Source organism: Theropithecus gelada, chromosome 11 (assembly GCF_003255815.1).
Source record: "Theropithecus gelada isolate Dixy chromosome 11, Tgel_1.0, whole genome shotgun sequence".
Classification (NCBI taxonomy): Eukaryota; Metazoa; Chordata; class Mammalia; order Primates; family Cercopithecidae; genus Theropithecus; species Theropithecus gelada.
The window spans coordinates 80,144,816-80,160,512 of record NC_037679.1 but is presented as its reverse complement, the minus strand read 5'-3'; the positions used below and the strand labels follow the sequence as shown (position 1 = coordinate 80,160,512).

Here is a 15,697-nt window from a genome sequence, read left to right as displayed (position 1 = left end):
ATTGGCAGTCCGAGTCTTGGAACTACAATCCCCACAATGCCTCGCGCCTCTCCTCTCACGTGAGGTCGTGCGGGAGGGCTGATAACGGCGGTGTTCTCCACAATCCTTTGCGGTGGTTCAAGATGGCGGCGCCCAGTGGCAATATGAGCGATTCGGAAAGCAGCAGCAGCAGTAGCGATGCGGAGGAGCTGGAGCGGTGCCGCGAGGCGGCAATGCCGGCCTGGGGTTTGGAGCAACGCCCGCACGGGGCAGTAAAGCCAAGAGCCGGTAGGGTACTATGTTTGGGGAGACTGGCTGAGGGGCGTGGGATCTTCCCCTGGAGCCTGAGAGGATGAATGGTGAGGAGGGAGTCACTGGGACTCGACTTCCTTCCCCGAGAGAGCTCCAGGGACTGGATGTAGTGCTGATTGAAAGCATGGGCAGGTGCAGTAGGGAGGGTATTTCGTTTTCCCAGTCGGGGAAACTGAGGTACCCAAATGTCTTTTGATTCTGCTTCCTTGGGTCTGCCCTCACTGCCCCACACTGGGAAGGCCGCCCTCTCTTCGAGATGACTGCAACAGCCCCCTCCCGGTATTCTCGCACCCAGCCTTTCCCCACCTCCAACACATCATTCTCCCACCCTTGAGGTTGCCAAGAGCAGTGCTCAGCACATCACTCTGACCGTGACTCCCTAGTCCCCTGGGAATAAATACAGAACCCCTCAACATCAAGGGGCCTAATTCAAGAACGCAAGGGTTCTTGAATCTGGAATGAAAAAATGTTGCATCTTTGCTTTCCATTCTCCTCTGACTGAACTGTATAGTCTCTTTCCATCATGCAAGCAGTAAGCCACAGTAGTTCTGGCAATACCGTTACTTTATCCCAACAGAAGTCACAGATTTTCGTATCTCATTACGATCTTTGCAGATACAGATATCAATATATCATTTTATTGATAATAAGATAGATATTGGGAAAAAGCCATTTACACTCATCCCTGATTTAAAATGTGCCACTCTAATTTTAAGACCCATCTCTAGATCTAAGATGTAAGAAGAGCATATATCACAAGTTTGGTTGTTTACTATCATAATAATTAAATTTCAGTATCATTGGTTTTCTTTGTAATCCTATATGTTGCATTTCATGCATTTAAAACATTACTCTGAGAAGAGAACCAGGCTTCACCAGGCTGTTAGAGAAGGCTATGGCAAAGCAAGGTTAAGAACCGCTGCATTTGTTTAAAAGGACTTACAAGCCCTTTGATGATCCATTTATTGCCTTCCTCTCCCTTCCTTCCCTCCTGCCATACTGCACTTCCTGTAGGTAGCTTCCAGATCATAGTCTGCCCCCCTCACCCCCTAGTACCATAACCACAGTTTTCTCTGCAAGTTTCCATCTCACTCATTAGCAGTGGGAACTTGAGCAAAGTACTTAAATCTCACTGTACCTAAATTTCCTCAAATTACAGTGCGGGTAGTGGTAGTACCCACCCCATAAGGTTGAGAAGTAACTGAGATAATGCAATCTACAGTGCTTGGCGTATCTTAAAGGCCCAATACATGGTGGCAAATATGTGGTTGGTCTTTCCACATGGACTGCTTTCCTCCTCCTGCCTAATTCTTGCTCTTTTTTTTTTTTTTTCAAGACTGGGTCTCAGTCTGTTACCTAGGCTGACACAATCATGGGTCACTGCAACCTCGACCTCCCCCTGCTCAGATGATCCTCCCACCTCAGCCTCCCAAGTATCTGGGACTACAGATATGTAGTCCCAGGTACTTTTTTAATTTTCTGTAGAGATGGGGTTTTGCCATGTTGCCCAGGCTGGTCTCGAACTCCTGGGCTCAAGTGATTCTCCCTTCTCGACCTTCAAAGTGCTGAGATTACAGGTGTGTGAGCCCCTGTGCTTCTAGTTTTTTTTTTTTTTTTGAGATGGAGTTTCACTCTCGTTGCCCAGGCTAGAGTGCAGTGGCACGATCTCAGCTCACTGCAACCTCTGCCTCCTGGATTCAAGTGATTCTCTTGCCTCAGCCTCCCTAGCAACTGGAATTACAGGCACCTGCCACCATGCCTAGCTAATTTTTTGTATTTTTAGTACAGACAGGGTTTCACTATGTTGGCCAGCTGGTCTCGAACTCCTGACCTCAGGCAATCCACCCGCCTCGGCCTCCCAAAATGCTGGGATTACAGGTGGGAGCCACCGCACCTGGTCTTTATTTATTTATTTATTTATTTTTGAGATAAGAGTCTTGCTCTGTTACCAAGGCTGGAGTGCAATGGCACAGTCTTGGCTCCCTGCAACCTCTGCCTCCCAGGCTCAAGCAATTCTCCTGCCTCAGCCTCCTGAGTAGCTGGGATTACAGGCACCTGCCACCAGGCCCAGCTAATTTTTTTTGTATTTTTATTAGAGACAGGGTTTCACCATGTTGGCCAGGCTGGTCTTGAACTTATGACCTCGGGTGATCCGCCCACCTTGGCCTCCCAAAGTGCTGGGATTACAGGCATAAGCCACCGCATCCAGCCTAGATTACATTCTTGAGTGCGTCTGGTCATAGCCACCAGGAGTTGAGAATTTACTTTTTGCCCCTGTTCTAAACACTTTGTTGTCTGTTTTCATCTTCCCAGCAATGCCACAAAAGGGTATATTAGCCCCATTTTACAGAAAACTGATGCTCATAATGGTGAAATAACTTGGCCAAGGTTGTCCACTTTGTAAGTGGCAGAGCCAGGCATAAATCCAGGCCTACCTGACTCCAAGTCCATGCTCTTCATTGCTGCTGTGCCACTCTGCCATGGACAAGTGTCTATTGTGGTCAGAACTCCCACCCTTTGGTCCATGACTATGTGGAAATATAGGTCACTATTTTATTTATGTAACCTCTAGAGACAGCTCTTAAATCCAGTGATGAATTGGTCACTCAAACCACTTTAATTTTAGGGTAGCATAGACTTTGATTTATTTTTCCAACAATTAATTCAAACCAAGATACTATGGCAGGATCCGGGGATACAAAGATAAAAAGAGACAGACCATGTATTCAAGTAGCTTACAAATCCAGGAAGGAGATGGGCATGGAAACAGTGTCTCCAACACTACGTCCAGAAGGTTGGTGATCGTATTCCTATTTTATAGATGAGAAAACAAAGACTGAGGGAGATAAAGTGACTTGCCCAGCATCACACAGCTTGGTGGCACAGCCAGGACTCAACTGAACTGTCTCCCTCTGCAATAACTGTTTCTGTTCGCTGATGGTACCTCACCTTCATCACACTGTAGTCATGATGCAAGAGATGCTCTTCTTCCGTGTGATTATGTGCTGAAGACGAAAGACCAGGTCTTTAAAGACTGTCCATCCAGGCCCCCACATTACCCACCTCCAGGAGCATGGGGCATGTTCAGCATTCTGTGTTGTGCTCTGGGATACAGTGACATAGACCACAGGTACTAGGACACAGATGCCACGTGTATAGGTGATGACATAAACACAGCAGTGCCCCCATGGAGCAGTTTCATACACCATGGCCCTCCACTGGGCCCAGAGCTACCAAGTGTCCACTTTGTTCAGTTGGCCCCTTAAATATACAAGCACGTTTTATCTTGTTAGTTAAGTCAGAAACCTCAGAGCTAACTTTCACTTGTTTCTCGTGCCCTGTAGTCAGTCTGTCAGTGAATCCTATTGACTCCATCTATTTATTTATTTATTTATTTATTTATTTATTTATTTATTTTAGATGGAGTCTCACTCTGTCGCCAGGCTGGAGTGCAGTGGCATGATCTCGGCTCACTGCAACCTCCACCTCCTGGGTTCAAGTGATTCTTCTGCCTCAGCCTCCCAAGTAGCTGGGACTACAGGTGTGCACGACCACACCCAGCTAATTTTTATATTTTTAGTAGAAATGGGGTTTCACCATGTTGGCCAGGATGGTCTCAATCTCTTGACCTCGTGATCCACTCGCCTCGGCCTCCCAAAGTGCTGGGATTATAGGCGTGAGCCGCCGTGCCCGGCCTTGACTCCATCTTAAAAATGTATCTATCTGGAGTCTAGCCACTTCTCACCACCTCAATTACTGCAGCAGACTCCGTGTTCCTGCCTTTGCCCCAACAGTCTCGTGCCACACAGCAGCCAGAGATGCTCTGTCAAAACCCAGGTTAGTTTATGTCCTTCCTCTGCTCAGTTCCAGAGCTCCTCCTCCTCAAAGCCCAGGTCCTCCTATTGGCCCACGTCAGGGCCCTTCATGATCTGGCTCCCCCTGAGTTCTCCATCTCTGCTGCTCTCGGTTTACTGGGTGGGCTCTGGTCACACTGACCTCCTTGCTGGTTCTAAACACACAGGCAGGCTCCAGTCTCAGGGCCTTTGCAGATGCTTTCCCTCTGCCTGGAAGGCTGTGTCCCACATGCCCACTTGGTTCACTCTCTCTCCTCTCTCAAATCTCTGTTCAAATGTTACCTTGTCAATGAAGCCCTCTCTGGCCACCTTTATATAACAATCCCCAGCCCAGCACTCCCCACCTCCCTCCCCTGTTTCTATTTTTTTCCATACACTTACCATTATCCAAATTTACATGTTGTTTATGTATGTGTGTTTATCATCTCTCTCTACCAACTAGAATGTAAGCTCCATGCAGACAGTGATATTCGAGTAAGTTGCTCAGCAATGACAACACCTGGTTAATAAAAGGCGTTCAGTATCTGGTTTGAGGGAATGACCAAAAGGCCAGGCAACCCCACTATTTTGGCTTGAAAAATGTGATCCACAAACGAGCCATCTTCTCTCTCTTCCCCTGCACTTAGCACACAGCCAGGCAGGCATTAAATTGTGCAGTCAAATCACACTTAGACCTGCCTGTTCAGCATAGCGTGGTGGTTAAGAGGGGGCTCAGGAGTCAGATGGCCTGGGCCCTCAGCCCAACTCTGTCACTTAGGTATTTGACTCTGGCCGAGTTATTTTACATCTCTTTCTTCTGCAAAATGGGATAATGGTAGCCCCTCCAATCGGGTTGTTGGGAAGATTCACTGAGTTATGTGTGTTACATATATTTTAGGTTACATATATAACTTTTAAGTTTTATGTATAGATAACTAAGTTATATATATAACTATTTTAAGTTACATAACTAAGTTATATATATAACTATATAAAATGTACTTACATAAAATATGTAACTGTATTATATACATATATAACTAAATTATATATGTAACTATTTTAAGTTATGGGTATATAACTTTTATATATAGATATAATATATATGAGTTACATATGTATGTATATATATGAGTTATATGTATTTTAAGCTGCTGAAAATAGTGCCTGGCACGCATTTGTTGTTGCTGTCATTGTTTCCTCTATAAATGCCCCAATTTTTGTTTTTCCACAGGTGCTGCAAATAACCAGTTGTCAACCTCCCAACCGAGCCTCAGGTACTATGCACTTTGGGTTCAAGTTTCACTTATTCATGCAACAAATACTGATCCCCTGCGTGTGCCAGATGCTAGACTACACACCTGGCATTTCCAGGTGAACAAGACAGACATGGTCCCTGTGCTCATGGGGACAGCTTCTGAGCGGGCAGGAAGTGAGGTCTCTTTGTGTGTGTCGTAGGCATAAGGTGGATGAGCATGAACAAGATGGCAACGAGCTTCAGACCACCCCTGAATTCCGAGCCCACGTAGCCAAGAAGCTGGGAGCCCTGCTGGACAGGTAAATAAAGGTGGAGTTTCTCCTCTCCTGCCCTTGTTAATACAAATAGCAATGGCTCACATTGGCTGGGAGCTCACGGTGTCCAAGCAGACACGGTGGCAGGCACCTGGCATATGTCACCTCCCTGCATTCATAAACAACATTATCATGTGGGTCCTGCTGTTACCTTTATTCTCCAGGTGAGGAAACAGGCTGTCAGCAAGGAGATATGTTGGCTTAAAGTCACATCATCGTCATAGCTACCATTTATTGAGCAACTGTTTGTGGCCATGCTCTGTGCTAAGTGCTTGATGTCCATTTTCTCATTTAATCCTTGTTATGACCCTAAGAGGTAGGGACTCTTATCATTCCCACTGTACAGATGGGTAACTGAGGCTCAGAGAGGCAAAGTCATTTGCCCAGGGGACACTGCTACTAAGTGACAATTCAGGATTCAGAACCCGGGAGGGAGCAGAATTGGGCCTCAAACTCAAATTTGTCTGACTCCAAGCCCACGTTTTTTTGTGTTTTGTTTTTTGAGATGGAGTCTCGCTCTGTCGCCCATGCTGGAGTGCAGTGGCGCCCGATCTTGGCTCACTGCAGCCTCCACCTCCTGGGTTCAAGCAATTCTCAAGCCTCAGCCTCCCGAGTAGCTGAGATTACAGGCACCCACCACCACACCAGGCTAATTTTTGAATTTTTAGTAGAGATGGGGTTACACCATGTTGGCTAGGCTGATCTCAAACTCCTGACCTCAGGTGATTCGCCCACCTTGGCCTCCCAAAGTACTGGGATTACAGGTGTGAGCCACTGTGCCTGGCCAAGCCCCTGCATTATCCTGCAACCATGAGAGTAAGAGAGGAACATCGAGAAGCTCATTCCTGCCACAAGAGGGCAAGGAAGGGCCGTGTTCCTATTTCTTGGGTGCCTTCTGGGTGCAAGGCACAGTGCCCGTTCTCTATCTTACATTCTCAACACAGGTTGATCACCCAGTTGGTAAGGATACAGGTTGGCATTCTTAAAGTAGGTGTCAAGGAATACAACCTGTTTGAGTCCATATGGGCTGCTATAACAAAATAACATAAACTGGGTAGCTTGTAAACAAAATAAATGGATTTCTCACATTTTAGAGGCTGAGAAGTCCAAGATCAAGGCACCAACAGATTCAGCATCTGGGGAGAGCCCTCTTCCCAGTACAGATGGCGCCTTTCCACTGCGTCCTCACATAGTGGAATGGGCGAGGGGTCTCTCTCAGGCCTTTTTTATAGGAGCACCAATTTCATTCATGAAGGCTCCATCCTCACGACCTAATCACCTCTCAAAGGCCCCCATCTCCTAAACTTAATACCCTGGGTTGAGGATTTCTTTTTTTCTTTTCTTTTTTTGGAGACAGAGTCTCCCTCTGGAGCACAGTGGCGCGATCTCGGCTCACGGCAACCCCCACTTCCTGGGTTCAAGCGATTTTCATGCCTCAGCCTCCTGAGTAGCTGGGATTACAGGTGCGGGCCCACCACGCTTGGCTAATTTTTTGTATTTTTTCTATTTTTAGTAGGAATGGGTTTTCATCATGTTGGCCAGGCTGGTCTCGAACTCCTGATTTCAAGTGATCCAGCCGGCTTGGCCTCCCAAAGTGCTGGGATTACAGGTGTGAGCCTCTATGCCCAGCTGGGGTGAGGATTTCACCATAAGAATTTGGGGAGGACACAAACATTTGGATTCTAGCACTAGCCCAAAGCGTGGCTCTAGAAAAAAGGAGGTCCAACAGCAAAGAAGTGTGAGAAACACTGCAATCTACATACCTCCACGTGTCCTTGCAGACTGCAAGCCATAGTAGTATATTCAAGGCTCTGAGAATTCCCGTAGTGAAGAGACGTGTGTAACTGTTTAGCCCAGCATTTTCCAAACTTGTTTAGCCACAGTGCCTTTGTTTCATGGAAGACTAGTCAACAACCTATGGAACGGGTCTTGAGATACACTGGGCTAGATCCGTTCCTGACTGGCAGAGCCCTGGCAGGGGTCTGAAAGGGAGATGAGGCAGGATTTGGGGCCATTGCCATTCCAGTCGAAGTAGATATCAAAAAGGACAAATGAGCCTTCCCAAAGTGTGAACCAGCTATTCTCCTGAGACAGAATAATGGGGCCAGAGCCCCGCAGCCTAAACCCCACAGAGTTCCCCTCAATTGGAGAATGCAGGGGAGGTGTTTAGGAAGGCAGCTGCATTTCAGCCTGTGGGAGCACAGTTTTTCTTTGTGACTCTGTGGCTTCAGGCTGAACAAGGGCCTGCTTGGCATTGCTCTGAGCCACAGAGATGTTTCTGCAGTAGAAATGCCAGCCAGCCATGGTTAGAATATCCCCTGCAGCGTTTTCATGTTTCTCCAAAGAAATCTAAATGATACCTTAGGCTAGGCATGGCAGCTCACGCCTCTAATCCCAGCACTTTCGGAGGCCGAAGCAGGTGGATTATTTGAGGACAGGAGTTGGAGAACAGCCTGGCCAACATGGTGAGACCCCATCTCTACTACAGATACAAAAATTAGCCGTTCATGGTGACGTACACCTGTTATCCCAGCTACTTGAGAGGCTGAGGCAGGAGAATCGCTTGAACCCAGGATGCAGAGGTTGCAGTGAGCTGAGATCGCGCCACTGCACTCCAGCCTGGGCAACGGAGCGAGACCCCATCTCAAAAAAAAAAAAAAAAAAAGATGTAAATGATACTGCATTTGGTCCCTTGTGTTAAGTCAGTGTCTCTCAACCTTGGCGCTGTTGACATCTTTGACTAGCATTTGTCGTGGGGGTCTATCCTTCCCATTATAGGATGTTTACCAACATCCCTGGCTTCTACCTACTCGATGATAGTAGTACTCACGCCACCAGCTGTGACATCCAAAAATGTCACCAGACATTGCCAAATGCTCCTGGTGGCCACCATGGAACCACTGTGTGGGGTCAAGAACAGGTGCCTGAGTGGCATCATCTCTACTCCCTCTCCCCAGGTTGCTTTTCCTGAACAGGACTTGGGGGGCGCCTTTGGCATATAGGAAGGGAGGTTAGGGAAAGCACCCAGGGCATTGGTGCGTCTGCCTTGAGGGCATTGCTGAGAGCCTTGTTCTCTGCGGTGCACAGTGACATCCCATCTGCACTCGCCAGAGACATGCTTCCGGCCTTGTGCCTCTAGAGAAATGTGGTTTATTTTTATGTTAGAGATCCTGTGAAGGCCGAAGCTTTTCTTGATGACAGTCATCATCTGCATCATCATCATAGCTACCATTTACTGAGCAGGTATTTGTGGCCAGGCCGTGTGCCACAAGTGCTTGATATCCATTTTCCCCTTCAATCCTTGTGACAACCTTAAGAGGTAGGGACCTTCATCGTTCCCACTGCACAGGTGGATAACAGAGGCTCAGAGATGTAAAGTTGTTCACTTAAGGGACACAGCTAATAAGTGATAAAACCAGGATTCAAAACTCAGGTCTCTGAAGTCTGAATGAGGTCCATGAATTGGATCAATTTCCATTTCCTGGTTGTGATATTGTGCTGTAGTGAGGCACAATGTTACCATTGCAAGAAAATGGGTGGAGGGTCTGTGGAACCTCTGCATTATTTGTTGCTACTGCATGTCTACAATTATCTCCAACTTTTTTAATTAAAAAAAAAAATGTAGCCAGGCACGGTGGCTCAGCCTGTAATTCCAGCACTTTGGGAAGCCGAGGTGGGTAGATCACGAGGTCAGGAGATCGAGACCATCCTGGTTAACACGGTGAAACCCCATCTCTACTAAATACAAAAAATTAGCCGGTGTGGTGGCGGGCGCCTGTAGTCCCAGCTACTCGGGAGGCTGAGGCAGGAGAATGGCATGAACCTGGGAGGCAGAGCTTGCAGTGAGCCAAGATCGTGCCACTGCACTCCAGCCTGGGAGACAGAGTGAAGACTCTGTCTCGAAAAAAAAAAAAATTAAAACAGGTCTGCCCTGCCCCAGAAGCTGTCCTCTGAACCAGTTTTCTAGATTGGTCATATTTCACTTTTCATGCTTGCTGCTAGGAAGCTCAGAGCAAAATGTATGCCTTCTCTCTAACAAGTGGGTAGGACTTCTTAACCACACTTCTAGGTCTTTCTGTTCCTCTTGCGCTTATATCTCTTTGCCCTATTTGAAATTGCTTTCATTTTGTTTTATTATGTCTTTAAAACTTCTTCAACACTTGCTGAAATAAAGTGGGCTTTAAACAAATGAAGCACTGCAGTTTGAGTGGCAGAGGCTGGTCAGCATATTATAATCAGACCATCAACCCTCTTACTATGCCAGCATGCTTTCTGCTTTTGCATTTTTTATCACATGCTCTATCCCCTCCACTTCAAAAAGAATTTTTTTTAATTGTTTTTGTTGTTATCCAAAAATCTTATCTTAAATCAACCATCTCCTCTCCCCTTAGCTTCATTACCATCTCAGAAGCAGCAAAGGAGCCAACAAAAGCTAAGGTACAGAAAGTCGCTTCAGAGGATGATGGTGAGTGGTTATACTTAATAGAAGCTATCATTTATTAAGCACCTAATGTGTGTCTGCAGCTGGGCAAAACAGTTTTGCTATATTCTTTTTGTTTTGGATAGGGCCTTGCTCTGCCTGGAGTGCAGTGGAGCGATTATAGCTCAGTGCAGCCTCAACCTCCCAGACCCAAGCTATCCTCCCACATCAGCTTCCTGAGTAGCTGGGACCATAGATACATACCACCAACTCTGGCGAATTATCTCGCTGTGTTGCCCAGGCTGGTCTTGAACTCCTGGCCTCAAGCGATCTGCCCACCTTGGCCTTCCAAAGTGCTGGGACTACAGGCATGCACCACCACACCTGGCTAATTTTTGTATTTTTTGTAGAGACAGGGTTCAGCCATGTTGCGCAGGCTGGTCTTGAACTCCTGGCCTCAAGCTATCCTCCCGCCTCAGACTCCCGAAGTACTGGCGTTACAGGCATGAGCCTACTGCACCATTCTTTCATCCGCTCAGCCCTGTGGTGAGGCAGGTATTATGATGAGACCCCATTTACAGACAAGGCGACTGAGGCCCTGAGAAACAAAGTCATTTGCCTGAGGTGGCCTCATCTGTGTCACCCCGAGCAGGAGCACTTTACTGCTGCCCTCACAGCCTTGCCCATCTGCGTCTGTCCTGTATCAACACATTTACCACTTTGAAGGCTGCCTTAGGTCAGGAGCTCAAGTGCTGACTTCCAGAAGCCTCTGAGGGCTTGCTGAGCTGATGTGGCTGCTGGCTTCCGCTCCAGCACACCCTCCACTGGCTCCATCAGGCATCAGCATGACTCTTGGCAGATGCAGAATCACTTTGTAGTTAGGCGACTGATTCCCGGGTCTTTGCCTCTGGACCAGGAGCTCCTGAGGGCAGAGGTGGGGCAGCCTCAGCACCTGGCACCTGGGAAGAGGGGTTGGCATCTGGCGGTGCTGACTCTTCCCCTTTGTTTTTTTTGTTGTTGTTGTTCGTTTGGGTTTTTCTTGTTATTCTTTTTTAAATTTTTTTAATTTGTGTCTTTTTAAAATTTTTATTTGTTTCTCTTATTTTTTCTTTTTGTTTCTTTTTTAAATTTTTTTCTTGTTTCTTTTCTTGTTTACCTTTTTTGTTTCTCATCTTTCTTTTTGTTTCGTTTTGTTTTCGTTTGACTCTGCCCGTTTGAATCTTAGGTTTCCGCCTTTTCTTCACGTCTGTCCCTGGAGGCTGTGAGAAGGAAGAGTCTCCCCAACCCCGCCGAAAGCGACAGCCCTCCAGCTCCAGGTGAGAACTCACACCTCTCCTCACGTCCCATCCTTTTTCCTCCTCTTCTGTCTTGGTGGGTTCCCCAGAATAGCCAAGCAGACTCCAGGCAGGACCAGGCCGAGGCATCGGCCCTGTCAGGCAGCTGGATACCTCGTGCTCTCAGTGGGAGGGAAAGCCCTCTTGGTGACGGCTTTGGATGTTTACTGCTTTTGAGCACCCATCTTGGGCCAGACACCTCACTTGATCCTAGTTGCCTCCTGGGACATCCCTGGGAGGCCTGGACTCTGTTAAGATCCCCGTTTTCTAGATGATACTGACAGTCAGAGAGGTGAAGTCACTTAAGGAGGTCACAAGGCTGCTACGCCCAGACGCCAGTATTGGAAGCCAGGTTGGCCCCACTCCCAAGCCTGAACTCGCTACCGGCCTCCCTCTGCGGCTGCCTCCTGGTGACGTGGACCAAAGGAGGACAGCGAGAGGCGGCTCTGGGGCTGTGTCCTGACTCCAGCTAACGCAGGGTGCCCTCGTTGCAGCAGTGAGGACAGTGATGAGGAGTGGCGGCGGTGCCGGGAGGCAGCTGTGTCGGCGTCCGACATCCTGCAGGAGTCAGCCATCCACAGCCCTGGCACGGTGGAGAAGGAGGTAAAGAAGACAAGGAAGCTGAAAAAGAAAGCCAAGAAGGTGGCCGGCGTCGACTCGGCTGTAGCCACCACCGACTCGGCTGTAGCCACCACCACCCCCACCCCTGCCAGCACGGCCACAGTCCAGAAGCAGAAGTCAGGTGAGCTCAACGGGGACCAGGTGTTGCTTGGGACTCAAAAGAAGAAAAAGAAGAAAAAGGCAAAGAAGGCCAGCGAGGCCTCTCCATTCCCACCAGCAAAGAGTGCCACAGCTGTGCCTGCAAATTGAACCCAGCCATGGGCACAGGGCTCAGCTGGCTCCAAGGACAAGGTGCCCCCCTGGGGACAAGGCATTTCCAGGCCCCACCTCCCTCTCCAAGTTCAAGGACTGGGCTGGCAAACCCAGACTGCCCATGAGACCCTGATGGTGATGAGGGCTTGCCTGAGAGTTGAGCCAAAAAAGTGGCTGTAGGGTGAGAAGCCCAAGCAAGGCCTGCCCCTCTGTGCTCCCATGGAGGGCTGAGGGCAGGGGGTGGGGGGGAGGCCTATGGTTCCAGAACATTCCATGGCCTCAGGAAAAAAGGAGCCTTCCAGTTATTTGAGACTAGTGGCCAAGTGGTGAAACCTCCACCTCCCTAGAACTGTCTGAGGTGGGCAGGGGAAGGGAGACCTTCCCCACCACCTCTTTAGCCTGGTATGAGAAACAGTTTTTAGAAAATGAGAGAAGGGATCCCCAAGAGACCAAGGCCCAGAGAAAGTTTGGTTCTTCTCTCCTTAGCCCCTATAGACTTCACGGAATTGTCTGAAAAAGGAGAGCTTTTTCACCCCTGGCTTTCTAGAATTTTCTTTGTCTGCATTTGTGAATATACCACACATGATGGTGTCTCTGAGCCGACCAGATTATGGAAACTCAATTGTCAGAGGACCCAAAACAAAACTTAGAGTGATTTGGGTATTGCCTGTCAATGCTGAACCTTGAGACGTTTTAAATACAACACAAATCTCTATACTCCCAGGATTTGTGCATTCACCCCACCCAAGACTTCAGGAAGTGTCAGCACTCGTGGACTAGGTGTCATGTGACAAAGGCATTCTGCAAGAAGTAGAAGCTTGTGACCAGGTGCAGTGGCTCACGCCTATAATCCCAGCACTTTGGGAGGCCAAGAAGGGTGGATCATTTGAGGCCAGGAGTTTGAGACCAGCCTGGCCAACATGGCGAGACCCCGTCTCTACTAAAAATACAAAAATTAGCTGAGCATGTTGGCACACGCCCGTAATCCCAGCTACTCAGGAGGCTGAGGCGGGAGAATCACTTGAACCCAGGAGGTAGAGGTTGCAGTGAGCCGAGATTGCGCCACTGCACTCCAGCCTAGGCAACAGAGTGAGACTCTATCTCAACAACAACAACAAAAAGTAGAAGCTCGTGGCCAGGCACGGTGGCTCATACCTGTAATCCCAGCACTTTGGGAGGCCGAGGCAGGTGGATCACTTGAGCCGAGTTCCAGACCAGCCTGGGCAACATGGTGAAACCTGGTCTCTATAAAAAAAAAAAAAATACAAAAATTAGTTGGGCATGGTAGTGAGCGCCTGTGGTCCCAGCTGCTTGTGAGGCTGAGGTGGGAGGATCCCTTGAGCCCAGGAGGTCAAGGCTGCAGTGAGCCGTATAATGCCACTGCAGTCCAGCCTGGGTGACAGTGAGAACCTGTCTCCAAAACGAAATTGTTTTTTAAAGTAGAAGCTTGAGGTTAAGATGAAATCTGGCTTCGTCATTCGAGTCTCAGCAGAGCCAGAAAAGCAGAGACGTGGGGTGTGAGAGCGTGGGTGCGGGAGCCCATCTCCTCTTCGCAGACCCCGGGCCTGCCCCAGCCTCCCTCTGCCTGCCCAAACCCCGTCTGAATGATTTGTGGACAAGCAAGAAATTACCACCACATTTCTCCACATTTACTAAAAGTTAAATAAACGTGCCGCTCACCCGAGCTGGCTACAAGCTGCAGGGGGTGCTGGGTCACCCCAGGCCTTTTCCTGAATCCCAGGGTGGATGCGGTGCACGGAGGGCCAGGTGCTCAGCAGCAGGCCCAGGGATGTGGGACCGTGCTTGCCCTGGGTTCACAGGCTCCTTTGTCCCTCCTGGCAGTGCTCAGGACCTCGGACTCCTCAGGGTGGCTGCGAACTGCCCTCAGCCAGCCAGACCCCCAGGATTCTATTAGTCCTGTCCACAGAGGTAGCTCCTGTGCCCTGGGGTCACCTCTTTCTTCTGGGCACCTCAGCTTGGCCAGCCGCTTGGGCCTTGCTCAGCTGCTCGGGCCTTGCTGCCTTCTGAGCTCAGCTACTCCTGCCCCAAATAAGGGCAGGGTCTGCAGGGCCCTCGAGACAGGAGCTGCCCCACCAGGACCTAGACTTGGCATGGGTTGCGAGGCTCCCACAGGAATAAGGACAACTTCCCAACCCTGAAGCAGCCTTCCCAGTAGAGGCAGGAGGCCAGGCTGGCCTCAGAGGCGTGATGCTCTTGGGAACAAATACCCGGGAAAGCTGGAGGTCATGGGGCCTGGGAGAGGGAATCGCTGGGGACAGGGGAAGCCAGGAGAGCCCTGCCTGCCCTCCCTGTTAGCTTCGGCCTCCCTGGGCTCAGGCATTGGAGCCCCAAGCTCTGGCACAGAGTAGCCCCCCAGGAAATGCCTGTGTGAGTAGGTGATCGGGTCAGTACAAGTGGCATGTGGGTCACTAGGTGGAAGGAGTTGGGGCAGGATGGAGTGGCCCAGTGGGTGCATTGGTGACCGAACAAGGCCACGCTGATCCAGGGCCTCTCAGAGCTCAGCAGGTCACAGCTACACAGGCTTGTTTCCTGAGAAGTGTGGCTGCCAGTGTGGTGTAGCAGTCCCGGGGCTCTCCACAGGCCCAGGCTGGGGGTGCCCAAGTCACAGGCCGCCCCCTTCTGTTCCAAGTAAGCAGATTGTGTCCCACACAGCAGGGACAGTCCCTCCTCCATCTGCCAGGAACAGGCTTTGCTCCTAGCTCTCCATGGCCCCCTCTTGTGCAACCCAAGCAGCCCTCCATGGGTTGAGGCGCCTCAGAGCCCTCCGTTTCTGATGCATCAGAGCAGAGTGGGGAGCGAGGCACAGCTGTCCAGGAAGGGCCACAGGAGCTCAGCAGGCTCAGGTCCTTCAGGCAGGGCTAGCTGCTGCCCTCATCACCCCCCAAGCAGGCAGTACAGGCCCCAGGGCCCAGGTGCCGTGGTTACTGGGAGGAAGAGGCCATCTGCGTGGAGATGAAGGTCTCAATGACGCTGTGGTTGGACGGCAGCAGGTGGCTGTGGCCGTTGCTGGAGTCTGAGCTCTGGTACAGCACCAGGCTGCTGGAGGACACTGCGGAGGCAAACGAGGCTGCTGACCACCCACCAGGGACCCACACCCACACCCACCCCACCTGCCCGTCCCGAGGGGTACTCGGGATGAGGAGGCAGAGCCACACCTCCTGGATCACAGCAGATAACAGGAACCCCAAAGTCACACCTCTACCCTCGGTTCTTAACAAGGGGAGCCTGCCAGCCAGGGTCCGGGGCCGCCCAGGGAGTGGCCTCAGTACATCTTAGTGGGAACGCTGGAGAAGCCCCGGTGAGATGCCGGGGTAGGTAGTTGTACGTGTTGGCTTGGCTAGGCTGAGCCAAAC

The 15,697-nt window shown here is 49.8% G+C and overlaps 2 protein-coding genes across 10 annotated transcripts in view; one reads left to right on the top strand and one right to left on the bottom strand.

Annotated features, from left to right (window-relative positions):
• The first annotated feature begins 94 nt into the window (after window positions 1-94).
• C11H12orf43 (chromosome 11 C12orf43 homolog) lies at window positions 95-14,039 on the top strand. 7 transcript variants are annotated; one of them, XM_025403182.1, is made up of 7 exons: window positions 95-267; window positions 3,872-4,128; window positions 5,359-5,401; window positions 5,583-5,681; window positions 10,088-10,161; window positions 11,342-11,432; window positions 11,945-14,039. In XM_025403182.1, the coding sequence occupies exons 2-7, from the start codon at window positions 4,110-4,112 to the stop codon at window positions 12,318-12,320; spliced, it is 702 nt and encodes a 233-aa protein (XP_025258967.1). In that variant the 5' UTR covers window positions 95-267; window positions 3,872-4,109; the 3' UTR covers window positions 12,321-14,039. The 7 variants fall into 7 exon arrangements, with proteins under 7 accessions (XP_025258967.1, XP_025258965.1, XP_025258964.1 ...); XM_025403180.1 differs by lacking the exon at window positions 3,872-4,128 and having other exon boundaries at window positions 101-267; window positions 11,375-11,432; window positions 11,948-14,039; XM_025403179.1 differs by lacking the exon at window positions 3,872-4,128 and having other exon boundaries at window positions 101-267; window positions 11,375-11,432.
• Window positions 13,960-15,697, bottom strand: part of HNF1A (HNF1 homeobox A) — a 23,328-nt gene continuing 21,590 nt past the window's right edge. For 2 of the 3 annotated variants that reach the window (XM_025403174.1, XM_025403175.1), the window contains exon 10: window positions 13,960-15,393. In XM_025403174.1, coding sequence (XP_025258959.1) covers window positions 15,266-15,393 — 128 coding nt within the window. In that variant the 3' untranslated portion in view covers window positions 13,960-15,265. The remainder of the gene's footprint in view (window positions 15,394-15,697) is intronic. The other variant, XM_025403173.1, reaches the window with a different exon arrangement.